This window comes from Taurulus bubalis, assembly GCF_910589615.1.
Source record: "Taurulus bubalis genome assembly, chromosome: 12".
Classification (NCBI taxonomy): domain Eukaryota; kingdom Metazoa; phylum Chordata; class Actinopteri; order Perciformes; family Cottidae; genus Taurulus; species Taurulus bubalis.
In genome coordinates, this window is record NC_136600.1 from 4,495,521 (window position 1) to 4,515,773 (window position 20,253).

The 20,253-nt window shown below is 46.0% G+C and overlaps 1 protein-coding gene across 1 annotated transcript in view; it reads right to left on the bottom strand.

Annotated features, from left to right (window-relative positions):
* Window positions 1-2,414: 2,414 nt before the first annotated feature.
* The window catches only part of ncalda (neurocalcin delta a), a 60,467-nt gene continuing 42,628 nt past the window's right edge, over window positions 2,415-20,253 (bottom strand). Inside the window, exons 2-5 of the mRNA XM_079228139.1 lie at window positions 19,465-19,875; window positions 13,468-13,573; window positions 9,030-9,151; window positions 2,415-2,645 (exon numbers count right to left, since the gene is read on the bottom strand). Coding sequence (XP_079084265.1) covers window positions 9,054-9,151; window positions 13,468-13,573; window positions 19,465-19,842 — 582 coding nt within the window. The 5' untranslated portion in view covers window positions 19,843-19,875 and the 3' untranslated portion in view covers window positions 2,415-2,645; window positions 9,030-9,053. The remainder of the gene's footprint in view (window positions 2,646-9,029; window positions 9,152-13,467; window positions 13,574-19,464; window positions 19,876-20,253) is intronic.

A 20,253-nucleotide genomic window follows, 5' to 3' on the forward strand; every position in this document is an offset into this window, starting at 1 on the left:
CTCTCCTTCTCTTCCTCTTCCACTCCTCCTCTCCTCTTCTTTCTCTCCTTCTAGATAAACTATTGTCTCTTCAATGCACATTACTAACTCTACTTTTTTTCCATGGATCGTGGCTGCCTGGAACCAGGCCTGTCAGCTGCCATGGCCCTGCTGATGATGCCCTTCCTCTCAACCTCCTTCTGCTTAATGGATCGTGGCTATCTGGATCATAGACCATGCCTACTACTCATTATGTGAATAATGTCTATCATATTCATGTATGTGCTGTAACTCTGTTACGTTGTTCATTCTGGTCACATGACATCTATTGCTTCTGTCCATCCGGGGAGAGGGATCCTCCTCTGTTGCTCTCCCTCAGGTTTCTTCCTTTTTTCCCTGTGAAAGGGTTTTTACTATCTTTATTTGGGGAGTTTTTCCTGATCCGATGTGAGGTCCCGGACAGGGATGTCATGTGTACAGATTGTAAAGCCCTCCGAGGCAAACTTGTATTTGTGATGTTGGGCTATACAAAATAAATTGAATTGAAAATTGAATTGAATACACGATACAATATATCTGTAATAAGTTCCTGAAGGCTGAACTTCATCCACCACACTCAACAATTAACCAGACGTCACATGAATGCTTTCACACAATAAGTTGTAAATTTAATTCTTGCCTTTTAAAGTTGACCAAAATACAGAATCCTGTGTTCCAAAACTGCAGTCACTAAATACAGGATACCATACAAAACCTACAAAATGCAACAATTACAAACATTTTGTTCAACAGATAACAATTGTACAGTATAAATGTATACAATACTGTTTTGTTTTTATTTGGCACTTGACCACAAGATGCTATTTTGTGTTTTAAGAGAAATATTACACCTCTGACGTAGCTTTTTTTTATAAATTTTTTTTTAGCTTTAAAAAAAAGAAAAGAAGAAGAAACAAATCATAAAAATACAATAAAAGCAACACATGGTGACAGTATCATTGCAGTAGTTGTGATTCTCGGTTTGTTCGTCTGTATTTTTATTTTTCCTTCACAAAAAACAGCAGTTGTTTAATAAAACATTCAAAGCTTTTCTAATTGTAAAATGATGCAACAAGTGAAAGGGCTGCGGAGAGGCTCTGGGCAGAGGGGAACTCTGGGAAAAACTTCCGGGAGAGCTTTACTTACTCTTCTTTAAAGCTTAGTGGAGGAAAGAAGCTGAGACCAAACAAAAGACCAATCGAATCCTTCCATTTGTACTTAATGGGATGCTGATAGAGGTCATGCAGGTCACCTGATTCTGTAACTGCATCTAGTTGACTGAGAGGGTGCTGTATAATCTGGAATTCACTCCTCGTGTGTGTGTGTGTGTGTGTATATGTAACAGGATGGTGATTTTAAATATTGAGCTCAACTGAAAGAGGAAAAAGAACAGGAAGTAGCTCTCCGCTCTGACTACCCAGCATGCCCGTGAAGCAGCGTGTGTTGATGTGTCGGCTGGTGGGCGGGGACACGAACATGATACCAACGCACAGAAAGCCAGCTCAGGCCGGACGGCCCGCTGAGCTGAAGTCCATCAACGCATTTCAACCACACACATGCGCGTCACATGCATACGTGTTATTTAGTCTCTGCTCCCGCTGCTCAACATGCGGCATCTAAAAACATTTAAAAGTGACCGTGAAGACGCTGATTCTTCACATGGTAAATGGTTTGCATGCTCGACGTCCCGCAATACCTTAAATAAACTAACTTTTTTTTAAACATTTTTTATCAATGCACAACATTTGTTATGAACTGAGCATTCTGAACTAGCTTTACAAATTGAGGTGCACTTCTCATGTATCTACACTGTACTGGAATACTTAAAGACTACTCTTCCCTCCTCCTGGAGCTAGAGGCAGTGAAACTCTGCCACATTTCTAAATTCTCTGTCAAATTCTTACTGATATGAAAAGAAAAACACTGGAACAGACGGCGGATAAAGGGACGCGTTCACTCTTCATCACATCAGTGACACTTTACACAAATCTAAACTACCGATCAGGGCGCATATGCATAGTAGCATAGTATTACATGCTACATGTCATTTTGTCCCAGCACAAAATATGAAACAAAGTCTATCGAGTTTGTAAATTGCACAAACACACGTACACATTCTCACAGTAGAAAAGAGGAAACGGGAAAGGCAGCAGTACTCGCTCTGAGTGAGTCCTCTCTGCAGATTAAACCATCTCACCTTCAGTAAGTCCTGTTATTCATCTCTCTCTCTCTCACACTCTAAAGAGACAGAGGTTCTGTGTCGCCCCGGCTGGAGCCTCAAAGGGGCCCAGAGAGCCAAGCAAAGACAGATACAGAGACTCCAGTTTACACTGTATATACACACTGTCTCCTCTGACATGCCCACAGGAGGACTGAGGGGTCCTGGTCAACTACACTCAGGGGGGTTGAGGGTTTGGAGGTTTGGGAAAGTCTTCAGGTTCAGTCTGTGTTGGGGTTCGGAGGGTTTTGATAACAAGCTCGGGGGTGGGGGCTCCTGTGCCCCTCCTTGATGTCCTCAGTGCATGTTGAAGGCATGTCGCCTTCATCGTCATCACCTCGTCATTCTTCATCGTCAGTCTGCTCCATAGAGGAGAGTTAGGGGCGTGTGGAATCCCACAAATGAAGCACTGCGAGGAGATGGACAAAGGGTATGACGGTTATTATTATCATCATTATTATTAAGAAACAACATAGAAGAGTGATCTGACGGTACACTTTTTTATTTCAATCTTTTTTATTGATTTTACAAATAATTCAGACAGAAAATGTGAACATGGCTGTCCCAACAAGGTTAGCATATACAGGTTATTACATTCAGTTTCATATTGCTTGGGGATCGTGTAACTGACGAACTGGCACTGAGTACAGACAACAAACAAACGACCACATCGCTCTGAGGAGATACAAGTAATCCGCTGGATCAGATAAAAGGCGAAAAAGGCAAAAAATCCCCGAAACAGCCACAATACCAACACAACAAATAGAAAATAATAATAGAAATAAAAATATATATATATATATTTAAACAAAAAGTTATATATATATATATAATTATGGAACTCACCTAACAAACACATGCAAGAACAAAAAACAAGACAGAAAACAAACTTACTTAAATTAAAATCTAAAAATAACAAAATAAAAAGGGTCTGTGGAGGCAGGGGGTCTTTGTCAGTTTACTTTTTTAATTTCAGCATTGTTTAAGTACTTTATGAAAGGTTCCCAAGTCCCTTCGAAGGAGTCACTGGAGTCTCTGAGTGAGAATCTGATTTTTTCGAGTTTTAGATTATTTAGGATCTCAGTTAACCAACTGTTATGTGAGGGTGGGAGAATGTGTTTCCACTTGAGTAGTATGAGGCGTCTAGCTAAGGGTGTCGTTAAGGCCAGGATGCGTCGTCCTTTGGACGGCAGATCAACTACTTCCAGCGGCTGTGTTACAAATAGAGCTGTGAGGGGATCAGGGTCTAGTGCAGGGGTCAGCAACCTTTCCTATCCAAAGAGCCATTTTGACCTTTTTACCACACAAAAAAAATTGTCTGGAGCCGCAAAAGCTATTTGATACCACAGCTTCTGAAGTTTTATATATGGTCATAATATATATGACCATATATATATATATATATATATATATAATATTTATGAAATTATAGAACAAGAATAAAGAAAAATGTTGACATTGTATTGCTATTTTACCTGTTTATAACTATCAAACTCTGATGAAGGGGAGAGGATCCGTCTTTATAGCGGACGCCTCAGTGTCTCATGAGCTGCCACAGAACCAGCAGCAGGAGTTTAGTCTGGAGACTTGATCAGCTTCCTGAAAGTATATTTACTTTGCTCAGTTTACTGCAGCAGTTGAGGAATCGCTCTTCTGCAGCTCGACACCTTTCAGCAGATGCTTGTTCTGGAAGAGTCTTTCAACATTACATTTTTTGCTAATTTCTCGCCACATATCAAGCAGACAGGTCAGCAGCATCATTGGCAGTGAAAGCAAATGAATACGTCCACGCAGAATTAAACGTTCCACTTTCCTCCGTGACTTTTCCTTTTTATTTATTTATCCGTTGATAATTTAGCGAGGCTGTCTCAGATGAGGTGTCTGATTAAGGGAGTCAATGCAACCATAGATAATTGAGATTGAGCGTTTTTGCGCTGGATCTAGAGTAAGCAAGGAGTCAACCATAGATCCTGGGGGGTGATTAGGGAAGTGAGGATATTCTGTTTGAATAAAGTGTCTAATCTGCAGAAAGCGGAAGAAGTTAGCTTTAGGCAAATTGAACCTAGATGACAGTCCTGCAAAATCAGAAAAGTGCCCATTTTTATAAAAATCTCCAATTTTGAAGGTGAGAATAAGTGGTTTCTAGAGACTGGAGGCAGAGCGCAGGGTTTGTTCAGCCCAAAATGTTTGCGGAATTGTATCCAGATGTTGAGAGAGTTAGTGACTATTGGGTTTTTTGAGATTCCAGGAGTTTTAAGTGTCAGTCGCGCCGTGATGAGGGAGTGGAGTTTGGAAGAGGATAGTTCCATTTGGGCCCACAAGGGGCTGTTTGTTTGCCCGTCATCCATCCAGTGACGTATCTCATCAATGTTGCAGGCCCAGTAGTATTGAATGAAATTGGGTAAAGCTAACCCGGCTGACTTTTTAGGAAGTTGCAAGATTGCTTTCTTAATACGAGGGGGTTTGCTAGCCCAAAGAAATGAGGAGATAGTTTGATCTAGTTGGCGGAAAAATTATTTCTTCATCAAAATTGGAATATGTTGAAACAAATATAGGAATTTGGGGAGAATTACCATTTTTATGAGGTTGACGCGGCCAATTAGGGACAGGGGGAGAGCAGACCATTGTGTCATATCGGATTTACATTGTCAACAAGAGGGCGAAAGCTTTTGGCGAAGAGGTCTTTAATTGATGGTGTGATGACCACCCCTCGGAATCGAAATCCTTCAGTGGTCCCCCTAAATGGAAAAATAGATTTTGGTAGTGTCTTGGCCTGTGCATTTATGGGGAGAAGTTCGCAATCCAGCCTATAAAGTCGGGACTGAAGCCAAACCTTCCCAAAATATAATATAGATATTTCCACTCAACTCTGTCAAAGGCTTTCTCTGCATCTAAAGATACTATGACCTCAGGGGTGTCATGATTTGGTGAGCTGAGTATGTTAAGCAGCCGCCTTGTGTTGTGTGAGGAGCTCCGTCCTGCCATGAAGCCTGTTTGGTCATCGGAGATCAGAGATGGGAGAGCTCCCTGCAGACGTGTAGCTAGAACCTTGGCTAAAATCTTCTGGTCAACATTCAAAAGGGATATGGGCCTGTAGTTGCTACATAGCAGAGGGTCTTTCTCCTTTTTTAGTAGGAGGCAAATGGTGGCTTCGGATAGTGTTGGGGGCAGTTTTCCTTTTGTAAATGATTCATTATATACTTTTGTCAGCAGTGGGGAGACTAGATCAGAGTATATTTTGTAAAATTATACTATGAACTCACCCAGGCCTGGTGATTTACCATTTTGTAGTAGTTTAATTGACTCCTGCACTTCCATAATTGAGATCGGAGCACCAAGATTGTTAGGCATGGCCTCACTGACTTTAGGGAATGGGATCGAGTCCAAAGGGTTGTGCCCCCTCCAAACTTCAGGTGGGCAGTCTGATGAATAAAGATCTGAGTAATAACAAAAAAAAACCTCATTCACAAGCTTAGGGTCAGTCACCACAATTCCTGATGAGGAACTGATCCTAAGGATCAGCCTAGAAAGTGCCATAGCCCTGGTCTGGTGGGCCAACAGCTATCCTGCCTTATCTCCCATTTCAAAATAACGTTGCTTCGAGTGTAGCAATTGCTTTTCTATTTTAGCTGTTGATAGGAGGTCATACTCCGCCTGGAGCTTGATGCGTTGACTGTAAAGTGCAGGGGTAGGAGTGTTAGCATATTCCGCATCAACCTCGTTAAGCTGGTCTGCTATCTCTACCAACTTGGCTGACTGATCTTTTTGAGTATGAGGTGTATGAGATAGCTTGGCCCCGTAGGTATGCCTTACATGCCTCCCAAAGAACTCCACTAGCAATGTCGGGGGTGTCATTGATCTGTAAAAAAATAGAAATTTCTTCTGAGAAGAGTCTTTTAAATTGCTTGTCAGATAGCGTTGTGGGACACGGCCTCCACTGTCTTGATAAAAAGCTGTGATTAGGGAAACATATGTCAATTGAAGTAGGGGCATGGTCACACTACTGTGGTAAGTACAGGAGTTGGTCCAGTGCAAAAGTCTATTGTCCATGAGTAAAAAGTACATTCTCGAATACGTGTGATGAACATGGAAGAAAAAGGAAAAGGCTCTTGCAGATGGGTTAGCAGATCGCCATGGGTCACTGAGGCCAAGTTGTTCTGTAAATGTCTTTAGTGCCGTTGCCGAATTTGAGAGGGTGTGTTTGTCTGGAAGAGGATCTGTCTAGACTGGGGTCCTGAATAAGATTAAAGTCACCTCCCTGGATCATTTGATGGCTGTCTACGTCAGGGAGAGATGAGAAGAGGTGGCTGATAAATCTTACATCATCCCAGACTGGGGCATAGCTACTTGCTAATATCACAGGGGTTAGAAGAAGAAAACACACACACACAACAAAACACAAACAACAACACACAAACCCATAAAATAAACCGTGGGAACAATAACAATTCCCTAATCCTCTAAGGCTTCCTGTTTTTAGACTACTACCTGTCTATTGGTCACAGTTCCCAATGTGCAGTGTCCCCCTTAGCAGGTGCAGGCATAGATTGAAAACAAATGATTGTTTAATAACAACAATGTAAAGTACTGTCAACGCAAAACGGTTGTAACAACAAAACTCTTACCACCATAACCAGGTTTGATTGAAAATAACGGCAACTTTCGGACCGAGGGCTGCGCCTCGTTTTAGTGGGTCGCAGTCATTATGAGTCCAGTCGAGGCGGTGGCTTCTTTGGCTGATGAGAAACGTCTCTTATTACCATCTTTGTCGGTGATTTGAAGTCTCGCCGGGTATAGTAGAGCTGGTCGCAAGGCCAAGTTGTAAAGTACCGCCATGATGTCGAGGTATGCTGCGCGCTGCTCCAGGACGTCGGGGCAGTAGTCCTCATAGATGCGCACCGGAGTGTCCCTGTATTTGAGGTCGTTCCTTCGCTTCTCGAATCACCAGGTCCTTGGTCTGATGTCGATGAAAGCACACAATCACCGGTCTGGGTCTGTCTCCTTGCCGTGGTTTAGCTGCAAATGTGCGGTGAGCCCGGTCCAACTCTGGGGCGGTGCCCAGCACATCGACTCCAAGTATTTCCACCAGGGCGTCAGAAAAGAAGCTTGTGGGTCTCGGTCTTTCAATGGATTCCGGCAGCCCAATAATCCTCAGATTGTTTCGTCGGCTACGCCCCTCCAGGTCCGTGTTTTTAGCTTTGAGCTTGGCACATAGCTCGGTCAGCGTGGCGCATGAGGACTCGAGGGCCTGAAAGCGGTCTTCGTTTAAGTTGGCGTTAGTCTCCAAACTTGCGATTCGCTCACCATTCTCACTCCCTGTGGCTTGAATCACATCTAGTTTCGATTCAAGAGACGAGAACGAAGCTTTGAGTTGGGCAGAGAGGGCAGATGATATCGACTTGCGATGTTCCTCCAGCAAGCTAGTCAGGTCCGACATGCTAACCTGACCAGCCTGGGGCGTCGGGTCGTCTTTCTTAGAGTCTTCCCTCCTGCTCGGCTCCATGTTCAACTTAAAAGACAGTACTTGCCTTTGTGCAAGCTATTAATTGATTTTTTTTGGGGGGGAAAAAGGTTGTAATAGAAAAAGCTACGGGAGAGTACGACGCGTGCGACTACTCCATATCCCGCTCCACCGGAAGTCCCTGACGGTACACTTTTATTAACTTTTGTTGTTCTCCAAACAAAATATACTGTGTAAAACAACAACAATTGAATCCCGGAAAAATAAAGGTACATTTATAACATTCATGCATTTGCAACATTGGTGGCCTAATACCATCAGAGGGTAACGGGAGAGACACCATGGGATAAACGCTATGGGATAATCCCTGACATTCATATGGCTGCAAATTAATCAAATGACTCACTGCAATATTAACGTTTTCAAACGCTTCGCTCATAGAAACTCTGCTGCATATCAAATCAAGCACTTCCAAACCCACAGCCAGCCACCAGGGGGCGACACAGATGTTTTGGCTTCACTTCTGGGCAGCTGCAGCCAGAGTAGAAGACTAATATACTGGATCAGACCACCTCCACCTTTATGATCCATACCTTGAGAAATGGAGAGCTCTCTCACGTCTCTAATGATGCCAACATCACGAGGGAGTCTCAGAAGGACTCAGATTAAAAACAGACTTCCTGTATCAGGGTTTCAAACCTTCCTTAAGATCAGTGACTGACGGATCTTCCACAATACGGCCGCAGAGTAAGAGGCACATAAACATCTCAAGAGGAGAAAGATATTCTCTGACTTCTCTTCTTTTCCGTTTCCTGCGCTCATATTTCTATATCTTAACCAATAAATCACTAACTCATGACCACACGCGTCACATTTCCTGCCTGCTGCTGCACCGAGAGCTTTCAACTGGATAAACTGAAGGAATGCTTGTTGACGTCCCGACTCAGAAATCCTCTAAACAAACAGAAACTTCTGCTCTTTCTCCTTCGTGGGGAGGTTTGATTTGAAGAGAATGCTGAGGTTCTTCACAAGCCGGCCAACAAACACAGCGCTTCAGAAATTGCCAAAATCCTACACACGGGGGCTTTTAAAAATAAGAAACTCCTTCAGAGCGTCAACAACTGCTCCAAAATAACAGGCCCCCTCCTACAAAGTCTCTCATGTCCGTCCATGAACTAGAAATAGTCACAAATTGGATGACCCATCTCACAGCCTCTGAATAGCTCCGCCCCCCCGGACTCTTAGTGACTCTCACCTCGTCCAACTGTTTTCATAAATAATGATAACAAAGTAAAAGGTCCTAGTGAAGTGATGCAGAGTGCGAAGCCTTACAGGTTGTGTTAATGCCCTCAGGTACTAGAACTGTCCGGCGCTGCTGGGGTCGCACTGCAACAGGCGGACGATGGAGGGGTCGCTCTTCGCCCCTTTGATGAACTCCTCCAGAGACAGCTTACCTGAAACCAAAACATTAATATTATTATTCACCAAATGTGTAGCTGGTGGAACTTCTCTCTAACTCGCCGGTTTACTCGGTCACACACGGCTCATTCTGTGGGTTCAATCCAGTTCAAGGCTTAGAAAGAACTTTAGTGAAATGATAATGGAACATTTCAATGAATGAACTGAATCTTTGGGGCATTCTAACAATGTTGCACTTCTCACCAACAGGTGGCAGTGTTGAGGCGGTGTTGAGGTCTCGCCCCCCCTGAAAGGACTGACAGGAGACGCCTCTCTACAATTCTCAGGACTGTCATCAGAAGGAGCAAAAGAAGGCGGTGTTCCAGGTCAACACACTCCCTCTCGCTTTGTGTTTTCTGTTCTGCCGTCACTTTTCTCCCACTTCCTCCTCCTCCTTCTCCTCCTCCTCCTCCTTTCTCTCTCTCTCATCTTGTGCTACATACTTCCATGCACACTACTCACTAATTCATCCCCCCTGCCACTAGCGTTGGTGCGTGTGAATTTCTCTGAGTATCTATGGTGCGATGCGTGTGCCTGCTGGTTGTACGTGAGCTGTGCTGTTCAGGCTGGAGACTCCACAAGAGACTCCACAAGGTCTCCACAAGAGGCTCCACAAGAAACTCCACAAGAGACTCCACAAGAGACTCCACAAGAGACTCCACAAGAGGCTCCACTAGAGGCTCCACAAGAGGCTCCACAAGAGACTCCACAAGAGGCTCCACAAGAGGCTCCACAAGAGACTCCACTAGAGGCTCCACTGGAGGCTCCACAAGAGACTCCACAAGAGACTCCACTAGAGGCTCCACTAGAGGCTCCACAAGAGGCTCCACAAGAGACTCCACAAGAGGCTCCACAAGAGACTCCACTAGAGGCTCCACTAGAGGCTCCACTAGAGACTCCACAAGAGACTCCACTAGAGGCTCCACAAGAGACTCCACTAGAGACTCCACAAGAGGCTCCACTAGAGGCTCCACAAGAGACTCCACAAGAGACTCCACTAGAGGCTCCACTAGAGGCTCCACTAGAGGCTCCACAAGAGGCTCCACAAGAGACTCCACAAGAGACTCCACTGGAGGCTCCACAAGAGACTCCACAAGAGACTCCACTAGAGGCTCCACTAGAGGCTCCACAAGAGGCTCCACAAGAGACTCCACAAGGGGCTCCACAAGAGACTCCACTAGAGGCTCCACTAGAGGCTCCACTAGAGACTCCACAAGAGACTCCACTAGAGGCTCCACAAGAGACTCCACTAGAGACTCCACAAGAGGCTCCACTAGAGGCTCCACAAGAGACTCCACAAGAGGCTCCACAAGAGACTCCACTAGAGGCTCCACTAGAGGCTCCACTAGAGGCTCCACTAGAGACTCCACAAGAGACTCCACTAGAGGCTCCACAAGAGACTCCACTAGAGACTCCACAAGAGGCTCCACTAGAGGCTCCACAAGAGACTCCACTAGAGACTCCACAAGAGGCTCCACAAGAGACTCCACTGGAGGCTCCACTAGAGGCTCCACAAGAGGCTCCACAAGAGACTCCACAAGAGGCTCCACAAGAGACTCCACTAGAGGCTCCACTAGAGGCTCCACTAGAGGCTCCACAAGAGGCTCCACAAGAGACTCCACAAGAGACTCCACTGGAGGCTCCACAAGAGACTCCACAAGAGACTCCACTAGAGGCTCCACTAGAGGCTCCACAAGAGGCTCCACAAGAGACTCCACAAGAGGCTCCACAAGAGACTCCACTAGAGGCTCCACTAGAGGCTCCACTAGAGACTCCACAAGAGACTCCACTAGAGGCTCCACAAGAGACTCCACTAGAGACTCCACAAGAGGCTCCACTAGAGGCTCCACAAGAGACTCCACAAGAGACTCCACTAGAGGCTCCACTAGAGGCTCCACAAGAGGCTCCACAAGAGACTCCACAAGAGGCTCCACTAGAGGCTCCACTAGAGGCTCCACTAGAGGCTCCACTAGAGGCTCCACTAGAGACTCCACAAGAGACTCCACTAGAGGCTCCACAAGAGACTCCACTAGAGACTCCACAAGAGGCTCCACTAGAGGCTCCACAAGAGACTCCACTAGAGACTCCACAAGAGGCTCCACAAGAGACTCCACTGGAGGCTCCACAAGAGACTCCACTAGAGGCTCCACAAGAGACTCCACTAGAGGCTCCACAAGAGACTCCACTGGAGGCTCCACAAGAGACTCCACTAGAGGCTGCACAAGAGACTCCACTAGAGGCTCCACAAGAGACTCCACTAGAGGCTCCACAAGAGACTCCACTAGAGGCTACACTAGAGGCTCCACAAGAGACTACACAAGATGCTCCACTAGAGACTCCACAATAGGCTCCACTTGAGACTCTACTAGAGACTACACTAGAGGCTCAACTAGAGGCTACACTAGAGACTCAACTAGAGGCTCCACTAGAGGCTCAACTAGAGGCTACACTAGATGCTCAACTAGAGGCTCAACTAGAGGCTACACTAGAGGCTCCACTAGAGACTCAACTAGAGGCTCCACTAGAGGCTCCACTAGAGGCTCCACTAGAGGCCTCACTAGAGGTTCCACTAGAGGCTCCACAAGAGACTCCACTAGAGACTCCACTAGAGGCTCCACTAGAGGCTCCACTAGAGGCTCAACTAGAGACTCCACTAGAGGCTCCACTAGAGGCTACACTAGAGACTACACTGGAGACTCCACTAGAGGCTCAACTAGAGACTCCACTAGAGGCTCAACTAGAGGCTACACTAGAGACTCCACTAGAGACTCAACTAGAGGCTCCACACAAGGCTTCACTAGAGACTCCACTAGAGGCTCCACTAGAGGCTCCACAAGAGACTCCACTAGAGGCTCCACAAGAGTCTCCACTAGAGGCTCCACAAGAGGCTCCACTAGAGACTCCACAAGAGACTCCACTAGAGGCTCCACAAGAGACTCCACTAGAGACTCCACAAGAGGCTCCACTAGAGGCTCCACAAGAGACTCCACTAGAGACTCCACAAGAGGCTCCACAAGAGACTCCACTGGAGGCTCCACAAGAGACTCCACTAGAGGCTCCACAAGAGACTCCACTAGAGGCTCCACAAGAGACTCCACTAGAGGCTACACTAGAGGCTCCACAAGAGACTACACAAGATGCTCCACTAGAGACTCCACAATAGGCTCCACTTGAGACTCTACTAGAGACTACACTAGAGGCTCAACTAGAGGCTACACTAGAGACTCAACTAGAGGCTCCACTAGAGGCTCAACTAGAGGCTACACTAGATGCTCAACTAGAGGCTCCACTAGAGGCTCAACTAGAGGCTACACAAGAGGCTCCACTAGAGACTCAACTAGAGGCTCCACTAGAGGCTCCACTAGAGGCTCCACTAGAGGCCTCACTAGAGGTTCCACTAGAGGCTCCACAAGAGACTCCACTAGAGGCTCCACTAGAGGCTCAACTAGAGGCTACACTAGAGACTGTACTAGAGACTCAACTAGAGGCTCCACACAAGGCTTCACTAGAGACTCCACTAGAGGCTCCACTAGAGGCTCCACTAGAGGCTCAACTAGAGACTCCACTAGAGGCTCCACTAGAGGCTACACTAGAGACTACACTAGAGACTCAACTAGAGGCTCCACACAAGGCTTCACTAGAGACTCCACTAGAGGCTCCACTAGAGGCTCCACTAGAGGCTCAACTAGAGACTCCACTAGAGGCTCCACTAGAGGCTACACTAGAGACTACACTGGAGGCTCCACAAGAGACTCCACAAGAGACTCCACTAGAGACTCAACTAGAGGCTCCACACAAGGCTTCACTAGAGACTCCACTAGAGGCTCCACTAGAGGCTCCACTAGAGGCTCAACTAGAGACTCCACTAGAGGCTCCACTAGAGACTCCACTAAAGACTCCACTAGAGGCTCCACTAGAGGCTCAACTAGAGGCTCCACTAGAGACTCCACTAAAGACTCCACTAGAGACTCCGCCATGGGAACCAGTGACAATGACGACAGCTGTCAGCTGCCAGCTAACCAGGTGGCAGTGACAAGCTGTTCAGCACATTTGCAATTTATATGCCTGCTGTGTCCCATTTCACTAAAACTGATAAATCAAGCATTCAATATACCAATTATATAATTTTTCTTTATTATTATATTGGTGTCTTGGTACAAGCAGCAAAAGGGAATTCAAAAAGCCTCGTACGTATCCAAGTATCTTCAAATAGCTGCTGTTTTGGGTTTTCAGAGGCATGATGTTTTGGAGTGATAGCAGGTGCACACAGGGTGAGCTCTTTATCCCCCACACCCGCCAGCAGGAAGCCTACCGTCTCTGTTGGTGTCCATCTGCTTGAAGATCTTCTCCGTCCTCTTCTCGGGTGTCGACTCGTCCTCGGGCATCTTCATCACGGAGGACACCATCTTATAGATCGCCTATGGAGGACACAAGGAGGCCGTACCATCAGTGATTGATCCGTGATCTCCAAACCCTTTGTATTTTAAACTGAAGGCAGTGCAACACCACTATTCCCTTCATCTGACTGATTCTAACTACAGACATTATCTTGTATATTTGAATGTTGTGTTTTGAACTCATCGCTTTCGTGTAAATCCACTGGATTAACCTCACGAGGTCTCAGGAGGGAGATTCTCATATACCGTTTCATCTTTAAAGCCAGACTGTCTGCATCTGTAAACAGCTGATAATCAAGACCTTTTTTCCGATGGATCACTTTTAAAAAGGCCCTGAAAACCTACTTTTCAATCGATGCTCTTGCAGCTCCAGCCGCTGTGGTTATTTCACAGTATTTCATCTTGTCTGTGCTCTTCGAACTGTTTTTCAAGTGGACTCAGTTAAAACAAGTGACGTCACCTTCTTCCGTGCAGCAAACCACACTCACACAGTTAGTTATGAAGCATGTTGGCTCAATTATTGAGTATTAGACTCTCAATAGATAACAGGCGCTGCTCTCATTAAAGTGCTAGTATGCCAATCTCGGAACACATCGGCTATCGACCTGACGGCTGTTTTGCCTCGAGGGGCAACGGACAGTATTTCTGGGGTTCCGGTGCAGCCGGGGGATATCCAGATAACGGATATCTGGGCCGAGACTTCCTCTTCCCTGTGCCAGTCATTGTTTCCAGTCCAATTAGCAATTTGAGACGCTAGACTGGAGTTGGAGAGACGACGTCTATGACCGGATTGTTTCACAAGTAGTCCGTTTATCTTTTTAGCTGATAAAAAAGCTAAACCATCACCAGACGATAGCCGGTGGGCTCCTCTTCTTGGGCCCTCCATGCGGACTGTTTACCTGCGTTCACCCAAAGCCTGCTCCAACGTGATTGGTCAATACTACTCGGACTACAAGCAGCAACCAGAACACTTCTGGTACCACATGCATATATCTGCTTCAGGAGATTACTGGTAAGCAGACCGTGGCTGGATCAGGTCCAGACTAAGGATGCACCGATCCAACCGCTTCTCCCAGTAACAAATATCTGCCGATGCAGAGTACTGATACTAAGTACTGTCTTAGCATATCTTCTGTTTTTTCTTTACATTGACTTTTTACCGTTTGTCTCCCAGTTAAAGTACTTCACAGGATCGTACTTGTATAGCCAGAGTGAAACTAAACATCTTGAATTTAAAACCAGAGCTCTAATTTCCCACGAATAAAAAAACTACAACATGTGGGTCTCATCTGGATATATCTATGTTTTATGAGGTCAGTGATCACTCACGCACTAAGAAGTGAGCCGACTGCCGACCGTGACTTCACGATAACTGATAATGATATACTTCTGGATCAGCACCGGTACCTGATAGGTCCGGCCTACAGAGACTAAGCTGCTGAGTGATGGCATCTTGGTGGTTTGGTGCAGCCCTCACACACGATGCACCGGGCTCTCTGGTGCATCGCAGGCTGTTTGGCAGTAAACAGTGAATCTCAGCCCACTCTCTCCGTCTCTAATAAGGAGGCGATTTGAGGGGAATGGGATCTGACATGTGAACAGAGGAGGGCTGATTGTGATCACAGTGCAGCAGGAGCTTTAAATAGGTGCCGGTTATATTCCTATTACACAGGAGCTGCTGGGCTCCTGGGTCGACATGGAGCTGAGAACCGGCAGCAGCCACGTTAATATACGTCTTCATTTCAGTTCTCAGCTGGGGCTGTTATTAATCAAAATCCCTCAAACGGCTGGGAGTGTTGAGTACATTTAGCCAATATTACATGTTGGGGATTTAGCCGTCGGTCTAATCCAGAGCAATGCAGTGGAATGAGATTAAATTTCCAAATCCCCAAATTACAAGCAACCAATAAGAAGTGAAGCGATCTGGAGCTTAAAGCGCTCTCAATATTCTGACAGCTGACACCAGGGAGAGACGTCACTATTCCTCTGTGCCACAGAGCTCAAACCATTAAAGCCAGTGAGGCCCTGTTGCACTGGCAGGTTGTTTCATTAATGAACACACACACACACACACACACACACACACACACACACACACACACACACACACACACACACACACACACACACACACACACACACACACACACACACACACACAGTGTGAATTGAACTGTGAATTGTTTTTGGATGAGTAGATCTCATGGTCATGGATCGTTCTTTCCAGAGCATTTATTGCTCATAAAATAACATCACATTTTATTTTTCCCTCTTTACCTCCGACTATGGATCCACTTCTCCCACAGACTTAACAATGAAGACTGCCGGCACAGCCTTCATTTCTCTTTGTTTACGTTTTAGATGGACTTCAACCAGTTTCAGAGGTCTAATCTCATCTAGAACTCGGATGTCAAAAGGAGAACAGTTTCTTCTCCAAACCCTCCTGAGAGGGAGGGAGCCTCGTCTCCAGCCACAGGGAAGTGAGGACAGAGAGAAAGAACACAGCGACTAAGCCAGGACTATTACGTGGACACTTCCCAAATGAGAGTGAAGGAAAGTATCATCCCATAAATCACCTTAACCCCGTCCATTGACGCCAGAGACGGAACAAAGGCAGAGATGAAAGGGAAAGTGAGAAGAATTTGCAGGCAGAGGCGAGCCGCACCACGGTTTTGCAGAACTACGGTGGCCTTTAGGTAACGTAGAAAAACGCAAAAAAAATCTAACAAAACACGATCTTAGTCTCAGAGGATTTTACACAAAGAAAAAAAACAGTTGTTAATATTATTTTCCAATTCTGCTAATTGAAATGCGACACATTGGGCCAGAAAGAGAGGGAGGTCATCCACTTGTCACAATCAGTCAGGTTTCAAGGAATTTGCCTTGGTGTAAACAAGGAGAGACAAATAGAAATAAAAGAAAGAACTGTAAAAGTTAAAAAAATAAAATATAGAGGTATAGAAAGCCAGCAGAGCACAGTGTAAGTGGCTCTGCCAGACCCAACATGCACACAGTGTGTCACCTCACCCCAACACAAAAGATGAATATGTTTCCCATGACGACTTTATCCGCTGGAGCAGTGACCTATTCATCGAACCCGCTGCTCTGTTCACTCTCACTAAAGGACCTGTACGAACGCTCTCGCTCCCTCCTCCCCTTTGGCCAATCGAGACAATGAACTTCCCCGTGTGCCCGGCTGCTCGGCTGATAGCGCCGCGCTTCAGATGAAAGCTGAGGTTCGATATCACTACTGGTGAGTGGATGAGACACTCCCATCTTTCTCCCGGAGTTCAGATTTTGTCGTTATCTGAGGAAGATGAGCCGGGCTGGCTGCCATCCATCTCATCAATTACTCCCACAGCTCGGCTAATTATGAGCATCACCAGCATTTACACACTCTCTGCAGGAGAGGCCATTAGCTCGCTGGAGTGAGCCTCAGCGCTCAGTCACTGAGTGGAAAACATGGACACCACTGCAATGGACAATAAAACTGTTATGGGGGGATAACATGGGTAACATGCTGGGACATCATGAATGAGCTCTATGACATTTCTAAAGATTTGTATATTCTTCATTACAGCTGAGGATGGGGATGCAGAACGGCCCCTGCAGATGTGTTCCAAAACAAGATGGCCACCTCCGTTTTCGTTTTGCAGGTGTTTTGTCAGACACCAAAGTATTGACCTGAATATTATGAGATTAATTTACCAATTTTGTTTATCATAGCAATCGTAACATCGACCCAAGAGTCGGCGAGAGTTTGACTCAAAACCACAAATGGCCGTAGGGTTCATCCTCTGGGGAGCATGCATTTCTGTACAAATTTCGTGGCAAATAAAAGAGATATTTCAGTCTGAGCCATGGAGACATTGGCTGATGCTCATACGGGGTTACAGTGAGCATTAAGGTCAACAAAGGGGAACAGGAAAGTCCACCCACTGGATCTCACTTCCCTCAACCCAAACTGAACGTGCGCAACATCACGAACAACCCTAAAGCTGGTGGAGAGTACGTTGGCTTTAGGCTGAGGAGGTTTGTACTCTGGGCTTCTGGTCTCGGATGTGCACCAGAAAATGGACGGATTTAGCTTCATAAGATGCAGCTGCCATCAGCAGATACTGTAGTCACACTGAGACTTTACTCAAAGACTCTGAGCTCAGGCATCATCTAAACTCCAGTAGTCACTTTGCAAAAGTCAGCGCTACCTGAAAACTTTTCTCTTAAGGCTGCAGAGGTGGGTGGCGTTGAGAGGGAGGACGTGCTGCATCTGAGACTCAGACAGGGAGAGAAAGCCAGACGGCCCTGGGCTCGGTCTAAATCTGCACTCCAGCCATGATGGATGGCACGGTCTAATCTTATGAGTAAAAGCACAGCAGAGCTCCTGCTTCTCCATTTCAAAAGCCACAATCAATCTCCAATCAACAACACTGCCTTCATGACATTTCTCAGCCCTTAGCGAACAGCGGCTAATTATTGTGAACAAAGAAACACTCAATCCCTCATTAAGCCAAAATAACAACTGTTCAACACTCTTCTTCTTCACTTCAACTGATGAGCCCGGCACACAGCCAGACATGAGCCTTTGACTCATCGCATTTTTCTATTCGTCCGTCCTTGGGAGGAGCGGCACCTTTTAATGCAAAGTGGGCCGAGGGTTTATGTCCTCCTGTGACAGCTGAAGTCTGAATCACGGCTCATTTAACCTTGGTACTACCACACGTGGGCAAATGCGAGTCATTGCAGATTCAGATTGGCTGGGATTGGCAGTGGCTACCATAAAAGACATCAGAGGAGTCGGCTTGTTAAACTAAACTGCACCGACCGCGTCAATGCAATCGCATTGCTAGGCAACAGCTAAGGGGACACACAGCCATCCTATTGGACCAGGCATCAGCGAGCAAAACATGCAGCAGAAAACTTCAGAAGGTTTTTATCTCACGGGCCGAAGTCCTGCTACGGTCCAGTTTGCAAACCTGCCCCCGGAATGAAATACCTCAATTATTTCAAACATACGGAAGAGGAGCAGAGCTGATCTAATGTGGTTACACCTGCTGGTTGGTGGATCCGGTCCACCCGCTAACGCTGTTAGGCTTGGTGGCTAAATACATATCGTCTTACTGGTATACATTCCTCAGAAAAAAATAATAATCTGAAATTAAATGACAACTCATTGAAGGAGCAGGCTTTCTCAACTTGTTTCATAGTTTTTTCCCCCTCCTGGATATTCGATGTTGGTTAGAATGTTTGAAAGCCCTCAGAGGCCGCTGGGCATTTCAGTTGACATTCACTTTCACTTCCTTAATGAAGAACAAGAGGTTAGCATGCAGCGGCTTTTAACTCTGACAGGGATTTCATACAAAACGGCCTTCTTCATATTTACAGCATCAGGCTTCATTTGGCAACTAGGAAAGAAACCAAGTAGGCTTTCCAAAACAGGTTAACAGACTAAGAACTAAGCTAAACTGATGAGCATGTACAGTAGCTGTTTTAAAGGACACGGATTAGGCTCGGCTTTAGTTCCATTTGTGAAGGTAAAACAAAGATCAGATGGAAAATTCATTATTTTTCTTTCCAGCTAAAGGCCACATTTAAGAGGGAGCAAAGTTGTTTCCAAAACTGCTTTCATTCAATTGATCTTTATATCAAAATGCATCTTTTAAGTACACTGACATTTCAATGCTGGCAGTAAATGAAGGTCTCAGAAACCGTGTGCGGAGGCACATGCAGCTGTATCTGGAATAGAGTCCTCCTGCTCTTAAAGTGCCAGCACTGCTTTTCTACTCATATCGAGTGTATTATGGATATAGTGGCAGCAGCACGGCTAATACAATGTTTCACAGCCACTGCGCGCGTGTCTGTGTGTGAGTGTGTGTGATTGCATATGCAGTATTTGTGCCTCCGTGTACACTCACCTGCACGATCTCCAGCATCTCAGCTTTGCTGATGTACCCGTTTCCGTCCAGGTCGTACATGCTGAAAGCCCATTTCAACTTCTGCTCCAGCTTGCCACGCGACGTCACGCTCAGCGCAATGATGAACTCCCGAAAGTCTATTGTCCCGTCGCCGTTGGCGTCGAACGTGCGGAAGACGTGCTCGGCGAACTTGGAGGCGTCTCCGTAGGGGAAGAAGTTACCGTAGATCTTCTTGAACTCCTCCATGGAGAGGTTCCCGCTGGGGCAGTCCCTCAGGAAGCCCTTGTACCACTCCTGGATCTCGTGCTCGGTGAAGTCGGTGCTCTCCAGGAGGTCCTGCATCACCTCAGGGCGGAGCTTGCTGTTCTGCTTCCCCATGTCGGTCGGTCCGGTCGGTCACTCGGCTCACAGCTGGGAGACAGAGGGAGGGAGAGGTTGGGTTTTTTTCAGGATGGAGAAAACACAATTTACAGTGCAATATAAAGGGTTATTAACATAGTGCTCAATCGATTTCTTGGGTCACAGCTGACATATATAGACCTTCGATACGATCATTACCAGCTGAATGGGCATGTATCCGGTGAGAACCCTGGATTTGAGTAAGGTTTTTGAATAGTTTTGCCCTTTTTAATGGAAGACATTTAAATGTGACAGCTGATAGAAACTCACGGATGGAAAGTGCTTTTCTGTTGTCGTCATGATACAATATAACAAAACAATGTAATCACAAACATGTGTGCTGAGCCTCTTCTCCCAGCAGAGAATGTTAGCCCTGATATCATTTCATTC